Here is a 26,196-nt window from a genome sequence, read left to right as displayed (position 1 = left end):
GTGATTTGCCGAACCAGTCGACTGGTAGGTAATAAATATTGTTATATCCATATAGTATGGTACAATTGAAGGGTATCTCCGCACTCAGGGTAAGGGTACATAAGCTGCACGTCCTGCACTCAGCACCCCCTTCGCCTCTTGCTCTTCGGGACCGCATTTCTTCTTTGGTGGCAGTGTGGCACTGCCCCTTCATTCCGGCTATGCGGCTCTGCTAAGCCACACCTTATCGCGCCAAGCATGCCCAAGACATGTAGTGCGTGTCGAACTCGGGTCCAGCGAGGGAACTGCGCTAGTGGTGCCTCATACGGTTTCGGTCAAGTTGACGCGAGTGTACATGGGGAAGCGCGAGGTCTTCCACACGGCGAACTTCCTCACTGCGAAACTGCACGGTATAAGTCTACATTCTTTCACGATGGCAAACCCAGAAGTTTTAACGCCACTCCGTCTATCGCGCTTCTATGGAACCACTGTATGGAAATAGACTTACTATATGACGAACAGCACAAAGATGAGAACGAAGATGTTGGCGACAGGATGGGAGATGGTCTGGTGTAGCATGCTCTTCGCGCCGGACGTGCGATCGCCGCTCTCAGCTTTCTTGGCGAGGTCAATGACCCATTGCGCTGCCTCATCACCGAACAGGTCGAAGTAGTTCAGGTGCTTGGACATGTCTTTGTTCTCGCTCTGGGGTGCACAAATCGGGTCGCCGGGCTGGCAGTATTCGCGGAGCTTGCCGGCGTCAGCATAGGGCTGGAGTCCTGCATTCTGCTCGGCTGTTCGTGGTGCGCCGCCGTTTGAGATCTCGCCGCCGCCATGAGTGAAGGTTTGGTTTGCGGAACGTCGTGTAGGGCCGAATACGACTGCTGCTGCGACTGTGAAGATGTCAGTATGCAATTCAAATTCGATCTGATAGCCGGAACATACCCTTGGAGCCAGGCGCACTTGTAATGTTCATGGCCGGGTTTTCTTCTTGCGTGCAGCCCCATAGTGGACCACCACCGCCACCAAGCACATCAAGCATGACGCTTCCACCCTGGCTGAAGCCCATCACGATCAAGTGGCTGTCTGGGCAGCGGGCAGTGTAGTTCCTCATCTGCTCGGCGCCGTTCATGGCACCCTCGTGCGAGGATATGCACCATCGCTCTCCACCGTTCATGGCCCAATACTGCACATCCTCATATCCGCAAGCCTTGGGGTTTTCCTTGGTATTGAGTGCGTTGCACACTTTGCCGACAGTCTCGATGACGTGACCCGGGTAGGGCGAGGTAGAGCCGCGGGCGAGGAAGTGATGGTAGGTCTGACATTCATCGGTTTTGAGGGCTTCGAATTGGGGACAGTCTTCGAGCTTGGTGCACACAGCGAATGCGGTGGAGGCGTAGAGAAGCGCCGAGAGCGCTATCCGGGGTATCATGGCGGATGTGGAGAAACGAGAAGGCAAGAGCGAGAGACGAAAGAAAGAGCGACTCGGTAAGGACGGGTGGAGCGGTAGGTGTCTCGGGGACGGGTTATCGAGAAAACAGGGAAATCGGCAGGTTGTTCGCTCGAACAGACGATAAGGGAAAAGACGACGACTGAAGGTGAGAAAACAGAGGCATCACATTGAAGATGGGGTGGACCGGGCTACCGATCTCTCGTTTCACCTCCTGGCATTCCTGGGGAAAGGCATGCGCGTACCAGAAGACGCCAAGAAGGCTGTCGACATGCTTGACGCTCCTGCGCGGCCCTGAATGGTTTGAGAATGGTGATGATAGTCGTAAGCCAAGCTTTTTGGCGCCTTCCCGCCCGGAAAGAACGGCTGGTAGTGCACCCGTGCGCCTGTCAGCCCGCCTCACAGCCACACCAGCGCCGCATCTTGGGGGACGCTGCCGAGCGCGCAATACGAGCGGACGAGGCGCAACACTATGACGGTGAAGAAACAAAAGACGTGTTTTGTGAGGCGACCCGAACCGCTCCAACTGCAGAATTCTCGCGGCGAAGGTGGGCCAGGTGGGAATTGCAAAGGATCCACGAGAAAATGAAGTCGCATGAGTCAGCTTGACGCGTAACCCGAAATGCGTGTCCACTCAGTAAGGGGCCTCTCATCAACCCTTCCCTCCGCCCACGCAACCTTCAACCGAGAATACCCTCGATGGAATCCCACAATGATCACAATCTCTTCTCGTTTGACCTACTCGCTCGAGAGATTGCGGGGAAATACTCGGCATTCTGCTCGAGATTCTGATACTGATCTGACAGCTTTCCATGCCAACATGGCCATCCAAGAGCAACACTTTCGTCATCCAGAGCGACATGCCAGCAGTAGAACACTGCGCGATTCCTATGCGACTTCCCACGCGACTCCACAGATACGGCCACTTGGTACCTTGCAGCGGAAATGGAGTGATGATTGATGTGTCGCGACCCACGCGAACTGTTCTGGCTGCCCTCTCGTTCGATCGCAATCCAACGCCTACGGCTACCATATGCGACTCCTTCTCGGCTCCTGCGGCTTTGTACCTTCCAATAGCGACATCGATGCAGAGGAAATGCCTCCTTGTTCAAGTACCGCGATCCCATTCGCGCTGTCTGGCTCGGTCTGGAGGTGATTCTCGACCTGCCTGGGAAGCTGTCAAAACGTATCGCATACATCTGGCCTCGAGGTTTGTCGCGCGACACCGGGCTTGGCCATCCCAACTCCTCCGCTATGCCAACCGTCCGTGCGTCTAGGCTTCCCAGTGCCTCACTTTCACTGGATGTAACATGGTGAGATTGAGGATGTCGGCCGACGTTTTACCGCGCGAAATTTTTGCATTCACTGCCAATGCGACCCAGCGTAACCTTGTTCCGGTTGTCGTCTTCCTATCTCCTGGCGGAATTGGCGCAGAGCACTGATTCAACGTCTGTACATCGTCTGAATATTCGGAGAGTTGTTGGCATTGAGAGAACGCTCACACCACTCGCCATCTGAGACTGACATACATCGCGAGGTGCCCAGACCTATGACGATGGTGGCCAAGCTGCCGGATGTCACACCGGCCTTCTTCGGCACGGATCTCGCATCATCCAATGCGGCTCTCACTAGCGCGTTTGCTCCCGACGTGGATGGACATCAGACGTCACCACGACCCTTCTCCGCATGCGATACAGCTTTTGATAGGAACGGGAGCGTGGGAAGGCTGCGCATCGTCCGGAAGGACCCAGCGTGCCGCACTTGCGCGTTTCGCGAAACACCAAGTCGGTCCCTTTACTAACAGCTTCATCTATACGGCATCTGGGGAGGCCCACATGCCTGAAGTGGATAAAAGAGCCATTCGGCCTCCACGCTTCCAAGAGACCCTGCCCCCGAGTGCCACCAGCTATTGGGTGCACAGTCCCCGTTAGAGTTCGGACGCATTTCTCACCGCGCTATCAACAGCTACTGTTCTTGGTCCGAGTGCGATGTGCGGTAGTACGTAATTCTCCATGTCCTTGAATTCCTCCACACTGCGCTGTGACGGTTTCATCTCTTTACCCATCCATCTCTTTATCTGCTCAGCTTAGCCTCCATCAAATCTTCTCCATCAATAACTTGGTCTCTTGACTATTTCCTCCTCATCCCTTCCAATCCTCCCACTTTCACCACATACAACACGAAAACGATATATGCAGGCGTAAGTGCTTGACCTCCTAACCATGGACCACAAAGATCTCGCTTCTGCCCACGGCGACGTTCCCATGCAACATACAAATGAACTCGACAACAAGCCCAATGCTCTCAATGCCCTACCCGTATCTGCCCAGCGACCTACTATTGCCCTTGCAGCAGACCCAACCTACGATCCGCAAGACCCTCTGCGACAGAAGAAGCACGGAGACCCTGAAAAACTCGAAACCTACTCCGAAAACGATACAAACCTAGGCGACGTTACCGACATCCAGAATGCAAGCAAACGACCCACAAGCAGTACCGACGCTAAGAAACTCAACACCACACAAACTGTCATCATCTTCGTAACGAATGAGGTTGGAATTGGCATTTTGTCGTTGCCAGCCGCTCTCAACACTCTCGGGTTCTTCCCAGGCATCGTCGCCATCATTGGCATGGGAATGCTTAGCTTGTACACCGCCTACAATCTCATCCAGTACTGGCGCAAGTACCCCTACATGCTCAACATTGTCGACTACGGACGCGTCCTCGGTGGCCCCTGGCTTGAACTCGTCTTTGCCATTGGCTTTTTGATCAACATGGCCCTCATCAGCGCATCCGCGGTCGTCACCATCTCCATCGGTCTTAACACGGTAAGCGACCACGCGACCTGCACGGTCGCCTTCACAGTCGTCGCGGCCATTGCCATGTGGGCTATGTGCGTACCCCATAGCATGCGCTTCGTGTCATGGGCATCGTGGCCCTGCACCATCTCGATCTTTGCGGCTGTAATGTTCGTTATGATTGTCCTTGGTGTCCAAGGCCCCCGGAACGCGGGAGCACCACTCAACCTGAAGGCCATCGGAAGCCCCACTTTCACGGAAGCTGTTGCTGCTTTCTTGAACATCGCCTTTGCTTTCAGCGGGAACCAGGCTTTCCCTACTGTCATCGCTGAGATGGAAAACCCTTCTCGTGATTACCCACGCGCTGTCACGATTGAGAAGTGTGTCTCTACTTCCATCTACTGCATTGTCGCCGCAGTCGTCTACGCACTTTCCGGGGAGTCCGTCGCCTCGCCCGCGCTCGGATCTCTACAGCCTTTGATGGCAAAGGTTGCATACGGACTCATCTTTGTTGGGCTTCTTGGAACTGGTTTAGTGTTTGGCATGACCGCCGGACGCTACCTACACGTCTATTTCTTGCGCGTGATTGGTACTCACCAGGCCAAGAAGAATGGTAGCTTCAACGAAGAGGTCTCATCTTCTTCCGGTTCATCACGCGGCCGTCGCGCCTCCATCGCTATGAGCCACATGGGCCAGAAAACTGAATGGGCTGTCTGGATCTTCTCTGTGACCTTGTTCTGGGTCGTCGTCTGGATCCTCGCCAACGCTATTCCAGTATTCAGCTCCCTTCTCAACATCTCTGCTGCGCTTTTGCTATCATGGTTCACCTGGGGTGTTACCGTACTGTTCTGGTTCCACCTCAACTGGAACGGCAAGTGGCGCTCGAGCAAGAAGAAGATTGCGATGGCCGCATTCAACGTCTTCATCATGTGCGTTACCCTTTTCATGGTGGTTCCAGGCATGTATGCCAGTATCGACGCGTTGCTGAACGTGTTTGCCACTACGGACGTCAATGGCGCCTTTACGTGCGCAGACAACAGCATTCTGTAAATGCTACGTGCAACAAGATAAACGAATAAATTTTCCCATTTCTACCGACTACATGGTAGTTTACTTCAAATACTCTTTTCTTGTTGTATTAACTTGTTCACTACACCGTTCAATTTACTTCGACTCATACGATATACATGATGCAATCCAATAGTTTCGAAGAAAACTGAGTGTTGCACCTCAAGAGACGTTGGCGTCGGCGCCGAACGCACACGCCATGCTTGAGGTTTCCACGATTAGCTCCCGGCCACCACCGAAAAACGGCCGCGACTACCGAGCCACAATCCCTAAACACATCTCTAGGTCCCTGCATATACGTCCATACTACGACGGACATGTTTTTTGTACAGTTCGAACATCAATTTGACATGTCTGCGTCGTGAGTACCGACATAAAAAAACGTGGTGAAACGATTACATCACTTCTACATCATCTCGACATCCACCCCAAAACGTCACGCAGTTTCGCCCCCTGTATCTCAGGGTCTAGTCTATCTATTCCTGGACTTGTGCCACCCATGCAGGAACAACGGCTGCGCATAGGCTGTGAATTAATGTAAGTATCATTGCCGCATCATACAAGGTGCTCGGCTATGATGCCGACGACTTGCCGTCGCATCGATCTGGCTGTCGCGCGAGTATAACAACACGCTGGAGGCAGCAAAGCACCAAAGTCACATTCAAACTCTGATTTTTACTCCATTCTCTACTTCAGTCACGTTCATCCGTAAAGATGCAGCACGTTCTACAAGCCGGTCTAAGCTCAGGGATGTCAGCCGTGACTGGCATTCATAGCGGCAAGCACACCAAACCCAACCCAGTGGACCCTTCATATGATGGGCTTGCCGCCGTAATGCCAGAGGACTGGGTCCCAACTGCTGACACCAAGGTTGTATACAAGGGCAAGAACGGTGATGTCCACGCACCGCCACTATGCATCGGCGCATGGTCGTGGGGTGATACCTCTACCTGGCACTGGAAGCCTGAGGAAGAGCCCCATGTAGCTGCAGCCTGGAAGCACTGCCTCAGCAAAGGCGTCAATTTCATCGACACCGCCCAAGTCTATGGTACAGGAATGAGCGAAACCATCTGTGGGAGGCTAGTCCAGGGCCTTCCCAGAGACAGCTTCGTCATGCAAGACAAATTTTTCGTCGTACCACAAGCGAAAGATGTCCTTCATCCTACAATGGCACCACTGAAGAAGCTCGAAACCTCACTTAAGAACTTCGGCCTTGATTACATCGACATCTACCTTGTCCATGGGCCCATCCATCTCCAGACCATCTCTATGATCGCCAAAGGCATGGCAGAATGCGTAGAAAAGGGCATGACCAAGACCGTTGGCGTAGCAAACTACAGCCTCGCAGACATGATCAAGATGTCAGACGAACTAGCCAAGTATGGTGTCCCCCTTGCCATCAATCAAGTCGAATTCTCTGTCCTCCGCCGAGAACCGGAACTCTCTGGTCTCCTTCAGGCTTGCAAAGAACGCGGTATCGTCCTGCAATCATACTCGTCGCTTGCCCAAGGTCGTCTTACAGGTAAATACACGGTAGACAACCCGCCACCAAAGACATATCGCTTCTCTAGCTATGATATGAAGGATATCGAGCCTGTCAATGCTTTGCTGAAAAAGATTGCCGAAAAGCGCGGTGTGCCACTGAGTGCTGTGGCGCTGAACTACAATATGTGTAAGGGAATCACACCTGTTGTCGGTGTGAGGAAGGAGGAACAGGCGGTCAGCAATTGCGCGGCATTGGGGTGGAGGCTCAGTAACGAGGAAATTAGGGAGATTGATGGGGTTAGCTTCCAAGGTCATACTACCGCTTTGTGGCAGCAGGGTTGAACTGGCAGGCTGTGGAGAAAGCAAATTGGATATGTTTTGTAGTATCAATTTAGTGATACCCCTAATCCAAAATTTATTCAATTCGCTGCCTTGTGTAGGGAGCAGATCACCAGGTGCGGTCGCACGTCGTCATCTGCACTTGTGTGGATTGCCTCGTATCGTAGAGATTGGATGCTTTGAAAGACCAAATAGATTGTGGGTCGTAGACTCTTCGTTTGTAGAAGCATGAGTATCCCTCAGGTCCCGCTAATCCGCGCTAGTCTACGGTTGCAGCTACATCTGTACGTTTGCCTACTGACCCGACAGCTATTCTTCTTAACTCCGAAATTGGCAGGCAGTGACACATCTTCACTACTTGGTTGGAACATATCTGCTTATGTCATTGAATCTGCTTATCCACCTTAGCATTAAATGTATTGGAAGACTGCAAGGGAAAAAAGACGACGTCAAGGCAGTGGAACACTGTATTCGGTCCGCAGTCGTGATCTCGGTACTGACCAATCCTGAGTAGTGGAGAAGTGCATCTAGTGGTAGCCACCCCACGAAGAAGGGTCCGAGACATAGGTAATTTTGAACATATTCATTCTCGTCCTTTTCCTTTTCGTGTCTTGTTGATGTCTCTCTGTGACCGGTAGTTTCCGTCCCGCTTCCAATATCACCTGCCTCGAACACCCGATGTATTTAGAAAAGCACATCTTTGCGATCCCTGGCTACTCACCTGACTCTTCATCTGCGTTAACTTTCGCATTCGCTACCAGCAGCCGGCGTCCCACTCAGGAGATAAGGCATTTACTTATCCACTGCCTATCCGCCACCGCCGTCGTCGTACGTTGTCCAGCGATCAATGGATCTTTTTCGCACATTTACACTTCCGACAACCAATGAAAGTATCGCGACTTCCCTCGCACTCTGCCTCGCCGTTTCAAGGCGTGCTGCTTACACGGTTTATTGGGGTCTGTGCTTGGTGATCCTTCGACACGTACGCAATGGGTGCCATACACTATCTATTAGTGTGTATCAGCAGGTGGACATACTGACTTGGCCAATGTTACTACTAGGTACTACGGACGTAGTATGATGAGATGTTACTAAGGGTTTCGGGAGCTAACTAGTTATGGAAGGTAACTAGGTGCGCTCCACTACCCTGAAAATTATCTGGTAACAATGGATCGCCAGAACAACACGTAACTACTACAGGGTAGCCCATAGATAGACTCCGGTGGAAACGATAGGCCGTGCCAGTTGACCTCGGAAGATGTACGAAGTACCTAGGTAAGATCCAGATGTGCAACTTGCAGCTTAAATGCCCCTAATCACGCACTAAATCATCAACCTTACGGCCCTCGGCCTCATCTACTTCGGCAGATCGCAATGCTAAGTACTCGGCTAATTGCTTAGTCCTGGACAAGAATGCTTGATACACCAGGTCCGCTTCTTGTTGCGCTTCCAAGATAGATCGCGAACCTGTTCTCAACATCACGGACAACACAAACATCTTCAGTGTCTATTCTCTTTTGCAAAAGCCAGATCCCACAGCGAACAATTCGCGGCGGTGACGGCATACACAGAATAAGCCTTTGCTCAAGCTTGACAGCTCCATCTTTCGGCGACGTTAATGCAAGGCCCGCGACGCTAATGTAAGGCCCACGGCGCTTGCTCTCATGGTTCCACCGCTCCGTCCCGTCGCTCTCTTACCGTATACACTACTAGTGTATGTCTTCATGAGTCCACTGCTACGTACTCTTCTCCAGCTCTTTCTCTGTGTTCCAACCAATGACCGTTGCCATAAGGATCAGGCCTCCAGAAGTCCCAAAGGCACATTCTCCGTACGCGTACTGTGTTTCTACGTCACTAAGAGAAGAATTAACATATATAGGCAGCTTCTGTTCTGCTTCCTTCTTATTTCACATCTGAACACACACAATCTCTCTTTACAGGAACCCCTACGAGAACAAAAATATACCCTCGAACGAATCTCGATCCCGAACACAATGCAGTTCAAAGCTCTAGCCATCATTGCCTTCATGGCCCTCACCGGCTCTGCCCAGAAGTGTGAAAAGGGCAACAACCACAACGCTGGAACGACCTGCCACGGCGCGACCGGAAACCTAGCATGCAGCAACAACTTGAAGCACGTAGTAAGTACTTTGGCGACCGCTTCCAATCACTAGACCTCATCTGCTGTTAAGACTGAACTAACACCGTTCTAGCTTCGGTGCGGTGAGGATGGTAACTGGGCCAGGACCGAGAACTGTAAGTTGTGATCACAAAAGCATGGCCTCTGGTGCATCTGTTAATGTTTTGTCTGCAGGCGGTGCTGGACTTTGCCTCAGTGGTGCATGCCACTGTGGTTAAGGGCGATGATCCTTGTCACAGTAGGAGATATCTGATGATCTAAATATATACGATCCGGTTGAGATGAAGCAGATGGGAAAAGGAGCGGGTGGGATCTACTTGGAGTGCTATGCATATAGCTAGAACAAAGAAATGTGAGAGCGCCGCTCATCAACCATTTGGATGCGAGAATGTGATGTAGTCACTATAAGTGCAAATTGAGCCGTGATAGATATGATTACCTGCATCAGTCTTGACACATCGTAGCTCCTAGAGGTGACACCGTATACGATGAACGTATAATGGTGAGAACGAGCTGGTTTGATTATGTGCCGATACAGTGATTAACGTCTGCTAGAATGATGCCGATAATAGCTAACAAGTACTGTCTTGTTGTGATATGACCATTGTTGTTGTTGTTGTTAGAAGGTCCGATAGTCTTGGAAGTCCTTCGAGGCAGACTTCCGTCAGTGTGCTCCAACAATGCTCCCCAAGCTGCGTTCACGTCTTAGGTTAGTTGCGAATGTTACTAGAGCTGCATACATCTACCATGAGGCCAAGTACGACGTTGTGTCGATCTCTAGACGTATCAAAAATACTCAAGGCGTCTGGCGTATCTATCGACTGAGGAATGGCTAGCGTCTTAGCCTTAGTAGGCATACAGAGCTGAAACCTAAAAAGCAATCCCTTATCTCCGGGAACAGCAGTATCATTACCCCCGGACGGTCGGGTTAGGGTCGAGAACCAATATCGCTAAGCATATTCGTCCTTGGCCCTACTTTGACCTAAGCCACGTCGGAGTAGGCGCCTTTGCCCCTGACCTCTACACCTAGGACTGAATACTGCCTATGCAGGGAAATAGTATCTGCTCCCTAGATGGCACCAAGACACCAACAGACGACACTAGATCCGAGGTCGCCTGTTGGAGAGCGAGAGGCCTGTATTGCATACAAAGACAGCTGACCATGAGTCTTTCAATTGGCGCGGCATTGCCAACGAATGGACCCTAGGTACCTGTGGATGGCTGTACGCATCTATAAACACCTGAGTCTTGCGTGTCGTTATCGAATTTGCGGCAAACACCTTACTTTTCTTGGGAGTTGCATCATATCCGCGTAATTTACAAGTCGGGAGTGGGGATACCAGGGCACGTATCATACTATGTACTCTTGACATAAGATCGCGCTGCGGCAGCTGTAGCACACTCAACGAAAGACAGTGTTTGTGTTCGCCTAAGTAGTTACTGGAGCGGCTGCAATCAGATGGCGGGGCCGCTGATATGACCACAAAAGCATATCGACAAAGTCCTTATGAACAACAACCAATCGCAGACACATCGCGAATGATCAATTCGCTTGGTTGATCGTTTTGAAGACGATGAACAGGAAAGTCGAACGCACGAGGCACGGAAAGAAGGAAGGACTAGGAGGTGGGTTAAGTTTACACTGAACCGTTCATTGCTCATCCTCATTTCGATATTTTCAACTACTAGGTCGTTGTGCCGTGCTTGGTATGTGCTTGTTGATCGCGTATCCGTCATTTGGATTTTTGTGCGATGCACCCGTGTGGTTTATGAGAGGTTCATGAAATTCTCTTGCCTGACAGGTCCTCATCGTGGACCGTGATCTATCATGACGTCGTGGGTAAGATCTTTCCGCAACTCCAGCGGGGTTAGACTGCGATATCTGGGCAAGCTCGCACGTGCTTAGACGGCCTTGCGTCGAACTAGGAAAGGAGAACTGGAGAGTTCCGCTACGGGTAGTCAGTTGACCGATGCTTTTCTTCGGTGAATTTGTTACTCTTGTTAGCATGTTATCCGAGATGAAATGGTGGTCGAGCGGGAGCGAGCTTGCAAATAGGCTTGCCTCGCAACCTTGATGAGATTGTAAGGAACGAGCAGACGCAGCATCCGCGCGCGCCGTTCCGGGGACTACCGGCAGGGCGAGAAAATGCGGGCATGATGCCAGCTGATGGAGTTGTGAAAGTGCCGCAGCACGTGTAGATAAGATAGTCATGATCAGAAGTGGAGATATCAGCGCCGATCAGGGGTAAAGCACGTACCTCACCCCGGTCATCCCGCTATGATAGCAATCTTACACACCACTTCATTCGCCCAATACGTTTCATCGATCATGGAAAAGGCTTAGCCCTCATTTTCGCTAGATGCCGCAATCCTGGCCGGAGGAACATAATAGCTAGGAGACACCCCAAGGTAGATTGTGCCGGTTTCCCTACTTTTGTACTACCTGCCCACGGTACTAGTCCTAACATCCACGCACCTTACGTGGTGGTGTGGGAGAGTAACCATGTCGTTTTTGGGCGACCTCTTCAGTTGTGGTCGGGCGAGACGGACGCGCGAGACGTCGACGGAGCCGCTTGAAACAAACGACGCGACGCCCGAGCCCGTCAACGCGCATGGAACTACTGCAACCACCGACCACCCCACGATTGAGAAGCCGAACAACATCCCTGCGTCCAATGAAGACGGTATCGAGCGCGTCGCAGGTCAAGTGCGAGCGGATGTACAGCCTGATGTCGAGAAACGTGGTAGCGGATTAACCAAGGATGATGATATAGAGCTGGCTATCATCCCCGAAAAGTCGAAGCCAACTACGGGATGGATGGTCGAGCAGAGAGTCCTCGTCACAGCTACGCCTGCCACCAAGCAGGACACGTCTGTGCCAGTGCTAGAGCAGGAGCCCGAAGAAAAGCATGAGCAAGAACACGAGACACGCGCACCTACCCCACCTGTTCGTTGCGCCACGCCTGAGCAGGAACCATGGAACTCAACTCCGGTTGCGCAAGCAGCAGAGCCTGAAGTTTTCGACATCGCCATCAGTACTCCTGTTCAGTGCGCGACGCCAGAACCAGAAACTCGTGCGACCACCCCGGATGTGACAGCGGTTCATGAGCAGACACCTGAGCAGGCTATCACGCTCGTACAAAATGAGACCTTGGAACCCGCCCTCGCTGAGCCCGCCTCGTCCACCGTTGAACTCGATGATGCCGTTGAGCATGTTCCGACACCGAAGAAGTCTGCGCCAGTCCAGCTGCTTGACTTGCCACCAGGTATGTCAGACCATAGTCGCCTTCCCCATACATGCGCTAACGAAACACAGAGATAAGGAACCGCATCTATGAGCGCATGAGCGAGGAGGTGCCCATCAGGATGTGTCGACACGACGACCCGGCGCTGGCTCAACGCGAAGGCGAACCCGCGCGCACTTCGCGTAGACAGTACTACAACCTCACTCAAGTATGCCAACAGATTCGCAATGAGTTTCTGCCGATATACGCGAAGAAGGCGCACTACATCATCGACCTTTGGAGCCAAAAGTCGAATCTCGTCAAAGTGGATTCTCTCAAGGGCCAAGTTTCCTTGGACATCGATGCGGCGTGCTTCGATATGGAACCCATCGACTTGTTGCCGCTCATCAGATGCCTTGTCCGCACACGCCGAACCGACTGTCGTTTCACATCTACCGAGGGAGTAGTCTTCCGCAGTATCTCCGAGATCGTTGCCGAGCTTAACAAGCTTCTTCCGAACCCCGAGAACAGCAACCAAAGCTGGCTGACCGCGGTCAACGGACCAATGAAGAGGATTGATTTGCATCTATTCCCCCACGACGACATCCGACAATACTATCGATTCCGAGGTGCTGAGCCTCTGCTGCGTGTAGTCTACCCATCGGCCGTGAGTGAGGAGTGGATGAAGCGGGCTTCCAAGTCGGAGGGATATGAAGCCTACTTGCAGAAGACCGGATTGGACAAGTTTGAGATGCACGTTGTTGTCGGCCACGCCTCTCGACGGACTACGAACGAAGGCCGCCTGCCACTTGATTGGCGCATGAGCTACCAGCTCTCGAGGCACTCAATCGACCGCGCCCCTCGCATGTCCATGGATATTGCAGCCGCTCGCATGTCTATTGACAGAGTCCCGCGGATGTCATGATGATAACTTGATAATGTTTTGATTGAGAGCGTACCTAGCTGCCAGTGCTTACGTTCTGCACTTTGCGTGTGAACTGTCTGCCATGTTAGGTATGGCTTTTTATGATTTCTACGAGTCGCAGGGCCCGTTTTCTTGTAATGTTTTTATGGGAGGGCAATGTACCTGAAGATGCACGTTGTAAAAGTGCGTTAGGCATCCCTTGGCGAATGACGCTGATCCGCAGCTGTTGTGGGCGGCCTCATTGATTGTCCCCGTTTATGTTCCTCCGTATACCCAGAAGTCAATCTAGTGTGTTTTCGTCTTTCCAATTATTGCATCATGAGTGAGAGAAACCTGGAAGAAGAGCAGCCCGCAGCTCCAAAATGCACGCCCAACTACGACACCAGTGATCCACTCCAGCAAGAGGTCACGCGCATACTCCGAGGTTTCAAAAATGACATTCTCGGCATCACATTCCTAGGCAACGATGGCGTCTTGCGCTCTTTGACTGCAGATCGAAAAGTGCTATCTGCAGAAGGCCTTAGTAAGCCTCTCTTGTACGAGAACGGCCATTGTTAATCCAGTCGTACAGGCCCTGAATTCATCGAAGCTTTTTTGGCTCGCTTCCCGGAAGAATACAAGGCGAAGATGACGGATCCTGTGTTCGCAGATGGCACCAAGACACCGAAGGAGAAGTGGTACGAGCCAGACCCAGGGAGCCTGCCGGAGCCGTTGTCGCAGGAGGAGATCGAAAAGGTCAAAAACCAACCCGAAGAGCGGAAGAACATACTGCGGAAACGGTTGCAAGAGGACAAGAAGTGAGTCGTGATGGCATGTTATGATACGGCTACTAATAATGCAAAGCCTCTTAGATGTGACTGGGGTTCTTGCTTGATTGTTCAATTACAGGCGCTTGGCGAGCTGCCATGCGACGATACGCCATGCTAGATGAGTGAGCCTATCAATAACGGGACGGATGGAAGATGGATGCGTTGTTTCAATCGCCCGAAGGATATAGTCGCGTTCCGAAGTGTGTGATGCGTGACATCATCCACCCCGCATGTTAGCTAAGACGTATAGGCTTCTCGAACCTCAATACCTTTTGCCAAATAGCCCCCATGTACCATGCGCGTCCACGCCAAGAGTGGCTCACAACTTCGTAGCAGACCAGATTTCGCCTGATCTTCATTACGACAAGCACCGTCTAGAGAACTCAGTAGTACTTAGCTACATTGCCGTAAGGTCCAACTAGCCAGATATCTTCGTAGATCAGATCTCAGCAACGTTGATACTATGTCGTCATCTTTCATACTGATTTGGGTATAGCAATTCTTAGCCACGGACTCATCTCCGCTTGTAATTAGTGATCAGCAATATGATTAGAAAACGGTAGGGTCGACAGAGCTTCAACGGTGCGTACGCCATGTAATCATCGGTGCATTTCCTCATTAACACTGCACGAAATCATCAAGCTGGCCCCACTTTACTGCTTAGGGACTCGCACAGACTCCGATTATTACTCCAACGCCACATGGCGCATCGGCGCATGCTGAGTGATTACTGTGCTTGATAATTACATTGCAGTGGGCACAGACTTCACCATGGTGAGCTGCCATTTCGCCGACTTCACGTCTCTTGGTCTTCCTCATTCTACCATTCTATGGACAGGTCTGACATACCAGTGCAATTCCTAAATGTCTCGCAGAGCTTGCGCGACGGCACAATCTATACTGAAAGACAAATCGAAGCATGACGGCAAAGGTGTCCTGGTAACCTCGGAATCTACTTCCAGGTCTAAAGAAAAGCTTTGAGCGTCGCTACCATGGTTGACAACTCAAAAATCGTGTTGAACGCTGAGAACGCTTTAGGATAGCGCTAAATTGCGACTGGGTATCTGCTCTTGGCCCGAATTGCGGGTCCATATTTGAAGAACAAGAATGGAATGGGTACCATTCCTAGGGAGAGAAAACCGAGCAGTGAAGTCGCCCAACCGATGCCGAGGGCGTCGTACACTGGTATAAGTGTCAGCTTGTGTAATATTGTTATAGTTGCGAGCCTGCCACAGTCGCGCATCATGACTTACTTTGTACAGTGAAAAGTGGAAAGACAGCCCCAAGTATGTATCTGACTATTCCGTTGGCCGCTATAGCCGATGCACCGTTCATCGCGCCATATACGTCTGAAAGATACAGTGCAGAGGATGTCTATGGAAAAAGCTTGTCAGCACCAATGTATCGCAAGTTCGAGTCACGATACGACTTACAAAAACACAGAGATTACCCCACGCGAATGGTATAACTCCAATTATAGTGGGAGCCCAGTGAACGCCCTGATCAGCGCACCAGCCGAACCAGAATAAGCCAATGACCATGCCCCAGGCACCACCCATTGCGCTATACAAGCGATGCTCGGGGTCAACATGCGACTTGCCATTCGAAACTGTCTCTCGATATTTTTTCTGGTAGAGTGTGCGATCGACGATAATGGTAGTTATTCCTCCAAGAATGACGCCAATCAAGATGGGTATAAACACGAGACCAGACTGAGAGGGCGTGAAAGAGTACGGCGGCCTTGTGAAGACGTAGGGAAAAGCTGCGAAGAACAGGAACAGCACTGCAAAGGCGAAACCTGTATAAAGCGAGAAGAAGAAAACCACTGGCTACGCAAGATTAGCTGGAGGCCAATGGGGACTGAGCAGGCACTGGCAGACATACCTCCGTTGAAATCAGATGGAGAGGCCGAATAAACCTCATGACTATCTCGCTCGTCAGATCTGCAGTCTCCTGTTTTGTGACAATTCCCTGCTTCTTTGCTCGCTTCTTCAGAATAATCGGCTTGTACGTTTCACTCATTGGTAGAGCGATGATGTACACAAATAAAGCAAGGAAGAGGATGCACCATTGGGTCCACTTCCAAGTCTTGTACTGCGCAACGAACCCTCCAACAACAGGTCTGTCACTATCATTAGAATCGAAAACCTCATGGATTACAAGTGTCACCTACCCAATTGAAGGTCCAGCAAAGGGAGCCATCAAGAATAAGCTTGTAGTTAGGGCGCGCTTATGTGGTGGATATAGATCTGCGTTCGTCCCCGCACCGACGGCAAGCCCTGGACTACCCGCTAGGCCTGCGAAGAACCGACATATGATTAGGCTTGCATAGCTTTTTGAAAAGCCTGCACCGAGTGTAAAGAGCATAAATATAGGAAAGAAGAATAAATAGACAGGTTTTCGGCCTTGTCTTTCGCTAAAGGGTGCGGTAAAGATTGGACCAAATGCGAGACCGAGCGTATACAATGTGACTCCGACAAGCGCAGCGGTTCGCGATACCTGAAAATCGCGCATCACGTCTGCAATTGCAGGTGAATACACAGACGTGCCGAATGTGCTGAATCATTAGTCTTCCCCAGTGATATATCAAAATTGGCTTAAAACTTACACAGCAAACCCAAAGACGGCAGGGATCGTGGTATGATAAGCTGCTTTCCATATAGACCAGTTGTGCGGGTTGTCGGGGTCATCAGGGCCGTTCCAGTCTAGAGAACTAACAGGCAATGTTCTCGATTCATCCTTATCCACTACTCGGTCGCTGGCGCGTTGTTCTTCCGAGATATTCGCAGTCTGGCCCGGAGGCTGATGCTCGAAATCGGAATCTTCCTGCTTTTCAGCAAGGGCACTCTCTGGATCATGGATAAATGTCGCATGTCCATCTTGGTGGTGACGGGAACTCATGACGAAGAGTCCGGTAGGGAGGTTGAGGACGATGCAGATTGAATAAGGGCTTGTTGGCACTCCCTCTGATATGTAGTAGGCCAAGAGTGCACGTCCTATTGTTTACTAGACTTTGTGATCCCATTGCTGTACGGAGCCCGCAGTACGGCCGCACGACGAAGCGCCACAGATTCAGATCTGGCATTTTGAATTACTCACCAACCGTGGGGGGTATGATAAAAGAGAGGTTTCGACTGAGTTGGATTGAAACGGGCGGCATTGATTGGCTGAGTGCAGGGGATCCGAGGCTCGTTATTGTGTTTACTGATCATGCACTGCAGGTCTGAAGCAGTGGCGTGCTCGTATTGAGTCTCATCACGAAGCACGTCAGAACCAGAGTAATATCACGTGTACATACTCGATTCCAGTAACCTCGGGAGAAAGCTGATAAATGCCTATGTTTGTTGTGGTGATGAGTAGTAAAGAGAAAGGTTGAGAACCGGAGGAGCGAGATGTTGAAAAGCCACGATGACATCATTAGGTACATTGGGAAGTGCTGCCGAGCAACTTCAAACTTCGAGCTTATTCCTGGGCATGTATAGGAAGTGCCCATCATGTTTATCTGTTTCTCTTGCTCTACATCCGTTCGAAATAACCTTGTCATAGCCTCCCAGCTGTTGGCGGAAGTATCCTCTCAGCCCAAGACACTTTTGCTGGCTCCATCACCCAAGCCTACGCAGAAGTTAGCCAACCCTGCAACCCTGCTGAATGATTATTGCAAGTATTGCGATAAAGGCTGAAGCGAGGAGGAGCTAGAATGACTAAAAAGAAGCAGGAATGCGGGTAAGTAATAGTAGAACGTAATGTATATATATCTTGCGCTACTGTATTGGCAAAACATATTGCAATGGAACTAACGCCTAAGTATGCATGGTGATATAGGTTGTGTGCGATGATTGTGTTCTTCCAAGGCTTGAAGCGGGCGAGTGAGCGATCAACCGCGTGCGCGCGTGTTGCTATCTGACGCATCATCGCTCGGCGCACACTCCATCTTGTCGAGCTCGGTGATTGAATTCCGATGCAACTTCGTTCTTTTGATACCAAAAGACACTAGTAAACCAACTGCGCCGACAATTGTGTAAAAGATCCACATCCCTCTCAGTGCCCTCATGAACCCGTGGCGAACCACATGGGCCTGAGATTCAGTAAGTTCAGTGACGATGACGCTCTGAGACATAGCTTCGCCTCCAGCAAACTTCAAAGCAATGTCCCTCGTGACGCCACTGTCAACAATCTCGGAATATGGAGCCATGAGGAGCTGGAATACCACTTGGCCTATGACAAGACCAATCGCACCTGAAATCGTGCGTACAAAGCCAAAAGCTGCGGTACCTGAGGCGATATCTGATTCTTGAATCCGTGTTTGCAGAGCAATGAGCGGTGCACCGAAATTGGGACCAAATCTGGTCTATTCATTAGTAATTGACGTATGTATAGAGATTGCGTACACCAACCCTAGGCTGATGACAATCAGCACCACAATGATGATTTCGAGATTTGGCGAAGTACCCAGCGAGATAAGCAGGCCGACTCCAAGTGTCATAATAAAGAGTCCCATTTGAAGCGGCTCGAGAAAGCGACCAGTCTTTTCGATGACATGACCAGACACAAATGAAATTATCGCTAACGGTATTGCGATTGCGAGCATGTAAACTCCTGTGATACTTCAGATAGAAGGGTGGAAAGTCAGTATATGTTTCACATCCGGTCTTCGAGAATACCACTTACCTAGAGCTGCGACCAAGGACAACTTGGAAGTATAGAGGTAGAAAGTAAGCCACCGAAGTAAAGACTAGAGTGTCGCATGCACAAACAGCTAACGCGCAGAGGTTGCTGATATCTTTGAATATTCGCAATGGCATAATTGGGCTCCCACCATGTTGAGCTACCCAATGTTGTGAGAAAGGAAAGGCAATGTACGCAATCGGTCCAAACACCAAGCACGTAAGAACTCCTGCATTCGAGTATGATGTAACACCACCTACTTGGAGACCAACAAGCAGCAGTACAGTAGCAGTGACTATTGTGATAGTACCCAGCCAGTCCATGGCTGCGAGGCCGGCCATGAGAGGTACTCGTGGGTTGTGAACGTGCAATGTAAGGTAGAGAACCACGATTGCGAGCGAGACGATTGGTATGTTGATGTAAAAACACCACGTCCAATAAAGACGTTGTGCGAAGACGCCACCAAGTACGGGTCCAAGAGCGGATGCCAGAGCCCAGACGGCGCCGACGGTACCCATGTAGAATGACCGATCCCGGATCGTGAACAGGTCACTGACGCATACATGTACTAGAACCACGACGCCCCCTCCGCCCAGACCTTGGACCACTCGACCAAAGATGAGCATGGAAGAACTTTTACTGACGGCGCACAAGATGCTGCCGCCAAGGAATACTGCGTTGGCTGCAAGAATGACCGGTTTCCTACCAAATATGTCCGAAAGCTTACTCCAGAAAGGGATGGATGAGGCATTCGCGAGAAGGTAGGAAGATCCCGTCCAGGCGTATACGGAGTCGGAGATGCGAAAAGACCGAGAGATCGTGGGAAGAGCCGTTGGTATGAGTACGGTGTCGAGTGCTAACAGGAATATGGAGAGACAGAGTGCGACGAAAGCCGCTAATACATGATGCGTGGGTCTGATCTGCTCCTTTGATCGTACTTCTCCTCGTGCGTTGCTCCTTGGCCACGAACTCAAGAATTTCATGATGATGTCATGGCTTCTTGTAGGTTTCAGCTCTAGCGAAGAGTTGACTTTGTTCGTATTCGATGTACGTGATGCTTCTGGCCTCTGGCTCTTGGTCGTCGTTCTGGCCTTGCTCGATTCAAAGGTCATAACGATACGCGCATATGTAATGACAATAAACAAATAATGGCAGAACATAAACGAGGCAAGCCTTGCTTATTGAGTAACCGCGAGCAATCTTGAACAGCCTTAAAAAATGAGTTGGAAGTTCAATCGAGATATTAACAACTTATACTAAACCTGCATTGCGACAACGCTTATGCGGTCGTCACTAAAATCCCGCGGAATCAGCCCGGAAATCAGTTCTCCATAGGCTTGCGGATAAACGGGTTACATCCTTGAGTATGCATGCGTCTTAGGCCTGGATACACCGGAACAAGGTATGGTCGTACTTGCAGGATGTCCCTAGCTGAGCTTAGATGTCTGTGCATGAAACACTTAGACGTCTTTGAGACCCTGGGATTATTAGGTAACAAGAGCTCGTAACTCGACCTTATGTGGGGAACATAGCGCATACCAACTATGTATTCTTTGTTTCCTAGCTAGGTGGCCCTACACGGAGGGATCCTACCAAGGTGGAAATAGGCGAGTTCGGGCAAGGATAGAACAAAGCCATAGCGAAAGCCATCTTTGTATGCTGTAGCTCCAGGCTTGATATAGCCTAGATGCATCCTATGCGTTTTGTACATTTGGAACTTACCTCAAGCACCGATCATGTTATCCAATCCTCGGTGTTTGAGAGCCGCGTCTCCATCCAGTATGGTAACTCGATACCGGGATGCTCTATCGCTCAGTTAGACCCTTGCAAAATCACAGGCGCGATCATGTAATCATACTGGTATCGCGATGTATTGCGTCTCGCCAGCAAAATTGCAGGCCAGTAACATGGGCAGCCAAGTGGGAAGTTTTACTGGCACGAGCTTTTAGGCACTAAGAATCGCGCCCCAAATAGATACATCGCATTCAAGCTGATTAGACAGGGTCAGATTCCGTGCGCCACCAGCGCTACCGGTATTTCTGAGTTTTGTCGCGTGGAGCTATCCTTCCCGTAAAACGTTGCTATAAACGCAACACCATCAGTCGGGAAGCCGGGCGACTCTGAACTACGCTTCTCTAGGCAATGATATTCACACGGCATCTGCCAACACCATTGTGATACGAGACACGTATGTCTTCATGTTCGCGTGTTTGCGGCTACCGAATAAGCCTGATGCGTCAAAGCTGCCGTAGAAATTGCTGGAGCTTAAGCAGTAACCCATATCAATCCGGTAGGTTGGTACTACTCTGTTAAGCCGGGTATGGCAACGTATCGGGTGAGCCTGCTCAGTGAGCGTACCAACTCCACCTCCAGTGCTCTATTCTAACTCGAGCTAGATGTGGAATTGCAACCAACTTTGGGCGCAGCTTGGTCCAACAGGATCGGCTGTCATCCATATTGAAATGTTCTAACATGACCGGTCTGATGTGGGAAGGTCACAAAGGCATTAATCTTGATCGTGATGATGGTGGAACCGGACTAGCTCAGTTGGCATTCGATGGTGGCGAGCGCAATGCAACAGCGGGTATCCTTGGAAGCTGTAATGATAACTAGAGTAGGTGAGCATTAAAGAAACGCGTTCGGTTGGATACTTGAGTGGCGTGTAGATAGCTGCTCTCGATCTGCAAACCAGATGTCTTGTTCGAGACATATGAGTTGTTCATCGTCTGAATGCTGGGTTTGTGGAGATATCGTTGGTACAATGCACCTTCTGTGCTGAATGTCGCGCAGGGTGGATACTGTTCGGGAAGAACACGGGGTTCAAGCGCTCGTGTAGCGTTACGGAAACTGAGGGGATGGCACTGGTAGCACAATCGATTTGTATAGGGGATGCCGAGAACAATCCTTCAAAAATCCTCGCCGGGCAGACCCTAGTCCTGCTCTGCGAAGTACGTCGTCCAGCCGTTCAGTATCAAATCTCCCCCACGTCGCTTCGCAAAGGATTGTAAACCGAGGAGCTACTGGCTTGAAAAAGACGAGCGTCGGGGAGACGGTGTTGAGCGTAGGAGGATGTAGCGACGCAGTAGCATTCGGAGGAGCTGACGCCGGGCGGCAGCGGCCCGAACGCGCCGCCCCCCCCCCCAACAGAAACTATCACGAAATGTCGAGCACCCAATGTACATTTACAACCCTTCCAGCGATGCTCCGACACCGCGCCCGAAACAACTCGCCGTTAAAACGTAGCTATACTAACAAGGCCGGGTCTCACCATATCGACGGCGTGACGACTGCCGCCGGCTGGCATTCGAAGCCAGATTGTGGTACCAGGCTCTTATTCCATGACGACCTTCGTCCCTACAGACTTCAGCATGTTTGCCATGTCTTGCGCTTCGTGGGACTCTCATGACCGGCCGTTCAAACTGCGGTGGACTTTATATCATATCAGTCGACGACTGGTTGGATGAAGTTCACCCAGGCGTCAAAGATCGTATGCTTACGTGACTCGACGATTACTATGCCTTGGTAAATGCAGCGGCCGACACCACGCATACCCACTATACCGCAAGTGTTGACCATAATCACGTGCTGCTTATCCAACACCATGCAAGAACCTATCATCGTGTAAAGCCCTTGGTGAGTATTGTTAGAAACAACTGTCGCATCACACCAGCATGCGGCGGCCGATGCATGAGAAACTTGAGGGGATTTTAAAGATTGTCGTTTGCATACTCCGATTACGAAGCATGACACCACATCGTTACAATATATGAATGATATTATATAAGGACAGATGAACAAAATTGGACAACAGACCATCGAGCAGAATTTGATCCCATTCAACAGGAAGAACCATTCACAATAAGCAGACCTTCTCATGTCGAGCCACATAAAGAACGTTCTCATCCTCGGAGCATCCGGCTCGGTCGGCGCACCCATCCTCAACGCACTCCTCACCGAACCCTCCTTCAACGTCACCATCGTCAGCCGCGCATCATCATCAGCCTCTTTCCCGTCCGATATCCCAGTCATCAAGATCTCGGACGCCTTCACAACCGAAGAACTTACCGAAGCTTTCAGGGGACAGGAGGCAGTCGTAGTTGCACTTACCACTGGCTCTGTTATCTCAGGCAAAAAGGATGGTCTAGCGTTTCGACTCATCGACGCTGCGCTCGCAGCAGACGTAAGACGCTTCATCCCTAGCGAGTTTGGCGCGAACAACCTCGACCCCCGGGCTCGTGCACTTGTCCCTACCTACGACCGCAAGGGCGAGATGTTGGAGTATCTTATGAAGGCATGCGAAAACAGCCAAGGCAAGCTGACGTGGAGCAGCATCTGTTGCGGAAGTTGGCTAGACTGGGCACTCGATCCTGCAAAGTCCGGCAACTTCCTCAGTATCGATGTGAAAGGGAGGAAGGCAACAGTATACGACTCTGGGACGAGGCGCTTCGCTATCACAAGCAGCAAGAATACAGGGCTGGCAGTTGCGAAAGCTTTACTTGACCCAGCCATGACAGCGAACAAGCAGATATTCTTGTGTGACTTTTCGGCTAGCACGAGACAGATTGTAAGCGCGCTAGAAGCGGAGACGAAGACCAGATTTCTTGTTGAGGAGAAGCAGAGTAGTCCGGATATCAAAAGGTTTCGAGATCAGTTCGATGCTGGAGACCTGAGTGCAACATTTCCTTTGCTAGCTATCAGTTTCGGTGCTGACGTGGATGTCGGGTATGACTTCGAGGCTGAGCAAGAGGTATGGAACAGGAAGCTGGATCTACCCAAGGTGACTCTTGAGGAAATAGTTCACGACGCTGTAGAGTTAGCGGCACGCTCTTAGGACGTTAGACACATGATGGCCTTGGTAGCTGTGCTAAATTAACCATTTTCGAGCACACGCTCGTTGCAGCCCTATGAGGACTTGGAACATTCATGCAAAGGTAATTGGAAAGAGGGTAACTTGGTCTCGTTTTCACACTACAAGATTACCCCATTTATCTTCTCCAGCTGCTCCCTCTGCTCCCTCTGCTCCCTCTGCTCCCTCTGTCCCTTCTGTTTGATTTCCTAAATAGTCTTGACAGGTCCACCAGGTGGTGTATATCCCCTTTGCCCGGCCTGCACCTGCCAAAGCTGCACAAGCACTCCCTCCTTGTCATCTGGATCATACGCACCTGGTAGGCCAACTCCAGCCGGCAACGCCTTTGACCCACTTCCGCCTACGCTGATTTGAACACACGCAGGGTAGAACTGCGCACCCATCCTCGTCCCTGCAACATGCAGTCCCAGAATCTCGTGTCTAAGTAGGTACTGCAGGTGTGAAGGCATGAAGTTAGTGTATATCCCATATGCCTTTCGTACAGACATAACTTACCTCACCTGCCTTCAATCCCGCAGGTATTGTCAGAGTCCAACTTGCGCCTTGCTTGGCCAGAAAATCCGAACCCCACGGAGGAGATTTAATGGTATCGTAGCCCATTTGATCGAATTTGACCCAGGGTGTTCCGGTGTCACCTTTGAAAGTTGAGCAGTTGGTGCCACAGGAGGCGAGGTAGTTCATCACGGGGCCTGAGTGGGAAGAGCCCCATTGATCCCATTGAAGTTTGCTTGGTGGAGGTTAGTATCGAAGACATGAGTTCGTGTTAAGGAGGCGATGGTGAGGGGGCAAAAGAAGAAAGCGAGCATACACTTTGTCCCCTGGCATAACAGGTATGACACCCTTGGCTGGCAGGTTACCACCAACATTGCAAGTTATGTCTTTTGTAGTGAAATCAGGAACAGGCCCATTATCCTTGATGCGACGAGCGTAGCGGATGGGCTCGGGAGTCAGATAGTCGTCTTGGCCTACTTGCCAGGCTAGGTAGTTTGCGCCACCGTTGACAGAGATCGACTTGAGGTAGCCATGGGCGGATGCGGTGGTGATGAGACCGAGAAGGGTGAGCGCGTTGACGAACATGGTGAGGCCAATAGACTCTGGGCTGTCTGAATCCTCTGAGTTCGATGCCTCTGCTGTAGGCAGTGGTTTATATAGCTCCAAACTCACTTCCTAATTCCATTCGGTGCAGATGTGTGTATTGTGCGACAATGCCCGACCCGGTTTCCGTATATTGGACCGAAGCTTGTTTCGAGATCATATGCAGTCTCTTGGTGGATTATTCCACGACTATTCTAGAAGGCGTGGACGTGACCTGAGATAGATTGGGCGGATATTGCTACAAGGCGGAGTGTGGCTTCCGTATCCAAATTGGGTGGCGAGGTGGAACGTCAAATGTCGTGTCCTTGCGTTGCGAAAGCGTCAAGGATGAACAATGAGAAAAGAAGCAGTACAGAGACCAAGTGTATAGAAGAGATTGACTGGGAGAAAAGACATGATCTTTTATATTGTTGATCGTGATCACAGCTATCGCAAAGTCGACACGTATATTAGGCGCAGTGACAGAGTATGTCTTTGGTTAGACTCGTGTACCATTCCGACGCCTCACATTTTCACCATGGCCTTCCTGAGTCTTCATTCCTAGATTCTAGCACTTGAACCAGCAACGAGTCATTCGATCAGTAGATGACTGATCCCATGCACTGTCGGTCCATGCTGTACGATTGCACGTTGCAACATCCCAGTGCTTATCTGTATCATCGAACTCCTCATCGCCGACCGTGCCACCGGAGTAATTGAAGACCGTCCAATCGTGATGGGCGCCAGGAGTTGGGTTGATCCATTTGATGCTGAAGCAGTAACCCTATACTTCAAACGCTTAGGCGCCAAGAAGAGCCATCGAGATACCGCCGATGAGTACGGCCGCGTCCACGTTGGTAGCGTCCGCAGCATCAGTAAAGCGAGAGAGGGAGGGTGCCGTGTAAGAGGCGCTAGCGCTAGCACCACCTGTGCCAGTAGAGGTAGTAGTCTCTGTTGTGTGGCCTCTCTCTGTGAGGTAGTGTGTAAGGACCCAGACTATAATAACGAATGATATGATCGAAAGTTTAATCGTCGCCCATTTCTGTGTGTTCGAAACGGTGTCTAGCTTAAACTGACGGGCAGGCGTGCGCTGCTGGGCAGGCGTGCGGTGGTGAGTGCGGTGGCGAGTGCGGTGGTGAGTGCGGTGGTATACAGGCATTGTCTGAGATGTGGATTGAAGTTGTGATGAATAGTTGTTAAGAGAATGTCTGGTGTGTGAGAGAAGCGGTGTCAGCTCCTCTTTATCCAACATCTCTTTGCGTCAGCACCTGCTATAGGCAGGTACGTAGAATGTAAAGGTTAGAAGGAACGAGAGAATAATTTAGAAAGAGTGAGTGCGGATGACTTCATATAAGAAGTGCGAGGCAGTAACA

General features: G+C 50.8%; 14 protein-coding genes across 14 annotated transcripts; 8 read left to right on the top strand and 6 right to left on the bottom strand.

Moving 5' to 3' along the window:
- Positions 1–339: 339 nt before the first annotated feature.
- On the bottom strand, positions 340–1,778 carry CC77DRAFT_334628 (alpha/beta-hydrolase). The gene is made up of 2 exons (XM_018531296.1): positions 925–1,778; positions 340–872 (listed from the first exon to the last, which is right to left on the bottom strand). The coding sequence occupies exons 1-2, from the start codon at positions 1,409–1,411 to the stop codon at positions 487–489; spliced, it is 873 nt and encodes a 290-aa protein (XP_018390981.1). The 5' UTR covers positions 1,412–1,778; the 3' UTR covers positions 340–486.
- CC77DRAFT_334996 (hypothetical protein) lies at positions 1,509–2,025 on the top strand. The gene has a single exon (XM_018531298.1). It carries the CDS (start codon positions 1,606–1,608, stop codon positions 1,903–1,905), a length of 300 nt encoding a protein of 99 aa, XP_018390980.1. The 5' UTR covers positions 1,509–1,605; the 3' UTR covers positions 1,906–2,025.
- On the top strand, positions 1,732–2,855 carry CC77DRAFT_334467 (hypothetical protein). Its single transcript, XM_018531293.1, has 2 exons — positions 1,732–2,066; positions 2,236–2,855. Exons 1-2 carry the CDS (start codon positions 2,052–2,054, stop codon positions 2,704–2,706), a joined length of 486 nt encoding a protein of 161 aa, XP_018390979.1. The 5' UTR covers positions 1,732–2,051; the 3' UTR covers positions 2,707–2,855.
- A 651-nt stretch (positions 2,856–3,506) lies between these two features.
- On the top strand, positions 3,507–5,663 carry CC77DRAFT_334469 (hypothetical protein). Its single transcript, XM_018531294.1, has one exon. The coding sequence runs from the start codon at positions 3,652–3,654 to the stop codon at positions 5,275–5,277; it is 1,626 nt and encodes a 541-aa protein (XP_018390978.1). The 5' UTR covers positions 3,507–3,651; the 3' UTR covers positions 5,278–5,663.
- A 1-nt stretch (position 5,664) lies between these two features.
- CC77DRAFT_334470 (Aldo/keto reductase) lies at positions 5,665–7,396 on the top strand. The gene has a single exon (XM_018531295.1). The coding sequence runs from the start codon at positions 6,010–6,012 to the stop codon at positions 7,120–7,122; it is 1,113 nt and encodes a 370-aa protein (XP_018390977.1). The 5' UTR covers positions 5,665–6,009; the 3' UTR covers positions 7,123–7,396.
- Positions 7,397–9,113: 1,717 nt separating this feature from the next.
- On the top strand, positions 9,114–9,477 carry CC77DRAFT_1057328 (hypothetical protein; the record flags this gene model as incomplete). The annotated part of the gene is made up of 3 exons (XM_018528004.1): positions 9,114–9,260; positions 9,333–9,375; positions 9,434–9,477. 3 exons carry the CDS (start codon positions 9,114–9,116, stop codon positions 9,475–9,477), a joined length of 234 nt encoding a protein of 77 aa, XP_018390976.1.
- Positions 9,478–10,785: 1,308 nt separating this feature from the next.
- CC77DRAFT_334361 (hypothetical protein) lies at positions 10,786–11,690 on the bottom strand. The gene has a single exon (XM_018531292.1). It carries the CDS (start codon positions 11,469–11,471, stop codon positions 10,938–10,940), a length of 534 nt encoding a protein of 177 aa, XP_018390975.1. The 5' UTR covers positions 11,472–11,690; the 3' UTR covers positions 10,786–10,937.
- On the top strand, positions 11,618–13,567 carry CC77DRAFT_334333 (hypothetical protein). Its single transcript, XM_018531291.1, has 2 exons — positions 11,618–12,525; positions 12,576–13,567. Exons 1-2 carry the CDS (start codon positions 11,763–11,765, stop codon positions 13,406–13,408), a joined length of 1,596 nt encoding a protein of 531 aa, XP_018390974.1. The 5' UTR covers positions 11,618–11,762; the 3' UTR covers positions 13,409–13,567.
- On the top strand, positions 13,409–14,290 carry CC77DRAFT_334276 (hypothetical protein). The gene is made up of 2 exons (XM_018531290.1): positions 13,409–13,931; positions 13,980–14,290. Exons 1-2 carry the CDS (start codon positions 13,727–13,729, stop codon positions 14,207–14,209), a joined length of 435 nt encoding a protein of 144 aa, XP_018390973.1. The 5' UTR covers positions 13,409–13,726; the 3' UTR covers positions 14,210–14,290.
- A 972-nt stretch (positions 14,291–15,262) lies between these two features.
- CC77DRAFT_926466 (MFS general substrate transporter) lies at positions 15,263–17,118 on the bottom strand (the record flags this gene model as incomplete). The annotated part of the gene is made up of 6 exons (XM_018533929.1): positions 15,263–15,399; positions 15,471–15,591; positions 15,651–16,046; positions 16,102–16,339; positions 16,391–16,774; positions 16,826–17,118. The coding sequence occupies 6 exons, from the start codon at positions 17,116–17,118 to the stop codon at positions 15,263–15,265; spliced, it is 1,569 nt and encodes a 522-aa protein (XP_018390972.1).
- Positions 17,119–18,091: 973 nt separating this feature from the next.
- Positions 18,092–19,865, bottom strand: CC77DRAFT_926220 (MFS general substrate transporter; the record flags this gene model as incomplete). Its single annotated transcript, XM_018533905.1, has 3 exons — positions 18,092–18,560; positions 18,612–18,821; positions 18,886–19,865. 3 exons carry the CDS (start codon positions 19,863–19,865, stop codon positions 18,092–18,094), a joined length of 1,659 nt encoding a protein of 552 aa, XP_018390971.1.
- Positions 19,866–22,522: 2,657 nt separating this feature from the next.
- Positions 22,523–23,850, top strand: CC77DRAFT_334144 (NAD(P)-binding protein). The gene has a single exon (XM_018531289.1). It carries the CDS (start codon positions 22,757–22,759, stop codon positions 23,711–23,713), a length of 957 nt encoding a protein of 318 aa, XP_018390970.1. The 5' UTR covers positions 22,523–22,756; the 3' UTR covers positions 23,714–23,850.
- An 87-nt stretch (positions 23,851–23,937) lies between these two features.
- On the bottom strand, positions 23,938–24,826 carry CC77DRAFT_1057322 (glycoside hydrolase; the record flags this gene model as incomplete). The annotated part of the gene is made up of 3 exons (XM_018528003.1): positions 23,938–24,180; positions 24,245–24,476; positions 24,558–24,826. The coding sequence occupies 3 exons, from the start codon at positions 24,824–24,826 to the stop codon at positions 23,938–23,940; spliced, it is 744 nt and encodes a 247-aa protein (XP_018390969.1).
- Positions 24,827–25,622: 796 nt separating this feature from the next.
- On the bottom strand, positions 25,623–25,982 carry CC77DRAFT_1057321 (hypothetical protein; the record flags this gene model as incomplete). The annotated part of the gene is made up of 1 exon (XM_018528002.1): positions 25,623–25,982. The coding sequence occupies one exon, from the start codon at positions 25,980–25,982 to the stop codon at positions 25,623–25,625; it is 360 nt and encodes a 119-aa protein (XP_018390968.1).
- Between the last annotated feature and the right edge of the window lie 214 nt (positions 25,983–26,196).

The sequence above is a fragment of the Alternaria alternata genome (genome assembly GCF_001642055.1).
Source record: "Alternaria alternata strain SRC1lrK2f unplaced genomic scaffold CC77scaffold_2, whole genome shotgun sequence".
NCBI classification, from domain to species: Eukaryota; Fungi; Ascomycota; class Dothideomycetes; order Pleosporales; family Pleosporaceae; genus Alternaria; species Alternaria alternata.
Note: the sequence above shows the minus strand (reverse complement) of the source record. Positions and strands in the feature narration are given on the sequence as shown.

Bases quoted from the DNA above. Each gene is read 5' to 3' on its own strand.
- CC77DRAFT_334333 (XM_018531291.1), top strand. From the start codon at position 11,763: ATGTCGTTTTTGGGCGACCTCTTCAGTTGTGGTCGGGCGAGACGGACG. The intron at 12,526-12,575 runs GTATGTCAGACC...AACGAAACACAG, and splicing joins GCTGCTTGACTTGCCACCAG to AGATAAGGAACCGCATCTAT.
- CC77DRAFT_334144 (XM_018531289.1), top strand. From the start codon at position 22,757: ATGTCGAGCCACATAAAGAACGTTCTCATCCTCGGAGCATCCGGCTCG.
- CC77DRAFT_334628 (XM_018531296.1), bottom strand. From the start codon at position 1,411: ATGATACCCCGGATAGCGCTCTCGGCGCTTCTCTACGCCTCCACCGCA. The intron at 873-924 runs GTATGTTCCGGC...ACATCTTCACAG, and splicing joins AAGTGCGCCTGGCTCCAAGG to TCGCAGCAGCAGTCGTATTC.
- CC77DRAFT_334470 (XM_018531295.1), top strand. From the start codon at position 6,010: ATGCAGCACGTTCTACAAGCCGGTCTAAGCTCAGGGATGTCAGCCGTG.
- CC77DRAFT_334996 (XM_018531298.1), top strand. From the start codon at position 1,606: ATGGGGTGGACCGGGCTACCGATCTCTCGTTTCACCTCCTGGCATTCC.
- CC77DRAFT_334361 (XM_018531292.1), bottom strand. From the start codon at position 11,471: ATGACTATCTTATCTACACGTGCTGCGGCACTTTCACAACTCCATCAG.
- CC77DRAFT_334276 (XM_018531290.1), top strand. From the start codon at position 13,727: ATGAGTGAGAGAAACCTGGAAGAAGAGCAGCCCGCAGCTCCAAAATGC. The intron at 13,932-13,979 runs GTAAGCCTCTCT...CCAGTCGTACAG, and splicing joins GCTATCTGCAGAAGGCCTTA to GCCCTGAATTCATCGAAGCT.
- CC77DRAFT_334469 (XM_018531294.1), top strand. From the start codon at position 3,652: ATGGACCACAAAGATCTCGCTTCTGCCCACGGCGACGTTCCCATGCAA.